The sequence below is a fragment of the Phalaenopsis equestris genome, unplaced genomic scaffold (assembly GCF_001263595.1).
Source record: "Phalaenopsis equestris unplaced genomic scaffold, ASM126359v1 Scaffold000002, whole genome shotgun sequence".
In the NCBI taxonomy this organism is placed as follows: Eukaryota; Viridiplantae; Streptophyta; class Magnoliopsida; order Asparagales; family Orchidaceae; genus Phalaenopsis; species Phalaenopsis equestris.
In genome coordinates, this window is record NW_018164444.1 from 31,777,772 (window position 1) to 31,780,467 (window position 2,696).

The 2,696-nt window shown below is 38.1% G+C and overlaps 1 protein-coding gene across 1 annotated transcript in view; it reads left to right on the forward strand.

The window, feature by feature from the left end:
* Positions 1-1,913, forward strand: part of LOC110033784 (quinone oxidoreductase) — a 10,825-nt gene extending 8,912 nt beyond the window's left edge. Inside the window, exons 4-5 of the mRNA XM_020737881.1 lie at positions 181-438; positions 1,301-1,913. Of these exons, the coding sequence (XP_020593540.1) occupies positions 181-438; positions 1,301-1,618 (576 nt within the window). The 3' untranslated portion in view covers positions 1,619-1,913. The remainder of the gene's footprint in view (positions 1-180; positions 439-1,300) is intronic.
* Positions 1,914-2,696: the final 783 nt, after the last annotated feature.

Genomic DNA, 2,696 nt, shown 5'->3' on the forward strand with positions numbered 1-2,696 from the left:
CAGCCGCACGCCCCGCCACCCGCCTCCTACCTGCCGCCTTCCGCCTTCCGCCTCCTACCTGCCGCCTTCCGCCTCCCGCTGCAATCTGTTTCCCGTCATAGGCTTTACTTTAAGAGCTGTGCACCAAAATGTAAAGGGATGTGCGCTTGGATTGAGGAAAATCTAACTTGAACTATGCAGGTAGAACGAGGACACACCATTCTAGTTCATGCAGCTGCTGGCGGGGTTGGATCACTTCTTTGTCAATGGGCTAATGCTCTTGGTGCGACAGTGATCGGAACCGTATCTACAGAAGAGAAGGCTGCTCAAGCTAAGGAAGATGGATGCCACCATGTAATAATCTACACCAAGGAAGATTTTGTATCTGTTGTCAACAATATAACCTCCGGCAAAGGGGTAAATGTTGTCTATGATTCAGTTGGGAAAGATACATACCAGGTAAACCATGATGGTTATTTCTGTATACATTTGTCTAATCTTACTGGATTTTAGTTATTATTTTGGGCTCTCTTTCTCAATATTTTGGTAGCATGAACTACTTATAGCTTCTGAACAGCTCCATGGAGCAGTTCTGAGTGTCTAGGATTAGATGATTCAGTTTTTTTCATGATAAATATCCGATTATTTATTGTGCTTAATTTACTGACTTAAAATTATTTTCTTCATGCCCCTTCTTTCAGCATCAAATAAGTTCAATTTGGTTTGAATGCATGAGATTTGGGTTATGTAATCTTAAGCTCTTTTTTTGAATGCATGAGATTTGGGTTATGTAATCTTAAGTTCTTTTTTTTATTACTGCCATTATTCCAAAGCATTTAAGCCAATGATACTTATTGCTTAGGTAATGGTGAAAAGGTTTTATTTCATGTGATACTAAATTCATATCAGCAATATGGAAGATTTAGAAGGTTTTATTTCATGTGATACTAAATTCATATCAGGAATATGGAAGATTTAGATACATACCACTCATTTCCTATGTATTTACATATCTAACGCCTAAACTTCAATTTATATATACATACCAACTTAACTATGCTTGAAAAGGTGTATTTCAATTTTTAAAAGTTGAAACGGTGGTATGTTTATGTTATATGAAAGATTTGGGTGGTATAAATGAAAAACGTTAAGTTTAGGTGTTAGGGATGTAAATACATAGGAATTGAGTTGTGTGTGTGTAAATGCCCCAAAATTATTGATTTTGGATACTAAGCATTTTCATGGCTATTACCATGAAGTATATATATTACTTGTTACTATCTACAGCTTTTGTCTGAGCTGAAAATTGATTTGTATGTAGGGTTCTCTCAAATGCTTGGCATCTCTGGGTTACCTGGTTAGTTTTGGCCAGTCATCAGGTCTGCCTGAACCAATTCCACTTTCAGATCTAGCCCCAAAATCCCTGTTCCTCACTAGGCCATCTCTCATGCACTACACTGCAACCCGGGACGAGCTGCTCGAATCAGCCGGTGAGGTCTTTTCTCTCGTTTCATCTGGTGTGCTTAAAGTTCGTATCAACCATATCTATCCCTTGTCCGAGGCTGCTCGAGCTCATGCCGACCTTGAGGCGAGGAAGACGTCTGGGTCTATTGTGTTGGTTCCTGATAATGAGTTGTAGAACTGAATTTGGGAGTCTTGCAGATCAAAACTTTAGTGCTTCTCAGCTAAATTTCTGTGAGAATTTTATTGTGTTGGTCTTTGATTGTGAGTTGTAGAGCCGAGTTTGCTAACGTTGGAGATTTGAAGCTGTTAGGTTTGTCTCAGTTGATGGGTTATAAATTATGTGATTTTGATATTTGGTGGTGTCTTAGCGGGTGCTTCATGGCTATGAGAAATGCTTATAAGAATATTTTGCCTTTGTTAGAATAATGGCAATTTTATTGTATGTTGTGCATCTTTATAAAACAATATTACTTCCATTGTCTATTGTTCTTTCTATTTGGATGGTTATATTGAAAGAACATTGTAATCATTGCATATAATCTCATTCCAGTGATTTGTATTCCTTTTTCTAATAATTTTCTATGAGAAGTTCATAACTCTAGGTCCAAATATGAGGTTAGGAGGACTTTTGTGCTTGTCCCTGACTGTGATTAGTAAGGGCTATTTGGTTCCAAGTATCAAGAATGTGTTCAAACTAAATGCATGAGTTTCAAATTTTCAAGTGTTTGGTTGGCAGAAAGGTGATTACAGTAATTTTTTCAAGGGATCTGTGATTTTCTACGTATTTGATTTTGAACGTGTCATGTTTGGATTTCTCCTAATTGCAACTGCTCGACCCAAAGGGAAGAAAATCTATATCCTTGAGCAGTGCATGTATTCGAAATTCTTCAGGTGCTTCATGGATATTGATATAAAGCTCCGAACTTTTGTATGGTGACATGAAAAGGCTCACAAAAGCAACAATTGGCCATCTCAGCATCAGAACCAAGTCCAAAAGTCTTGTGCAGATCTCTGCGCTTTCTTAACATATGAAATTTTCTTCCTTTTTAGCAACTGTTTATCAGGCTGAAATGAGTCCAAGGCTCCATCTTTGCCGAGTTGGTAAGTCCATACTGTTATCCTACACAGTCTTCTTCGACCAAATGGATGCATTGGTTTATATCACCATATAGACCAGGTAGTAGAGATCTGCAATTACTAATGTTGGTTGATGTAGATTCCAGGCTAGACATAGCACAGCAAGGATTTCCGAA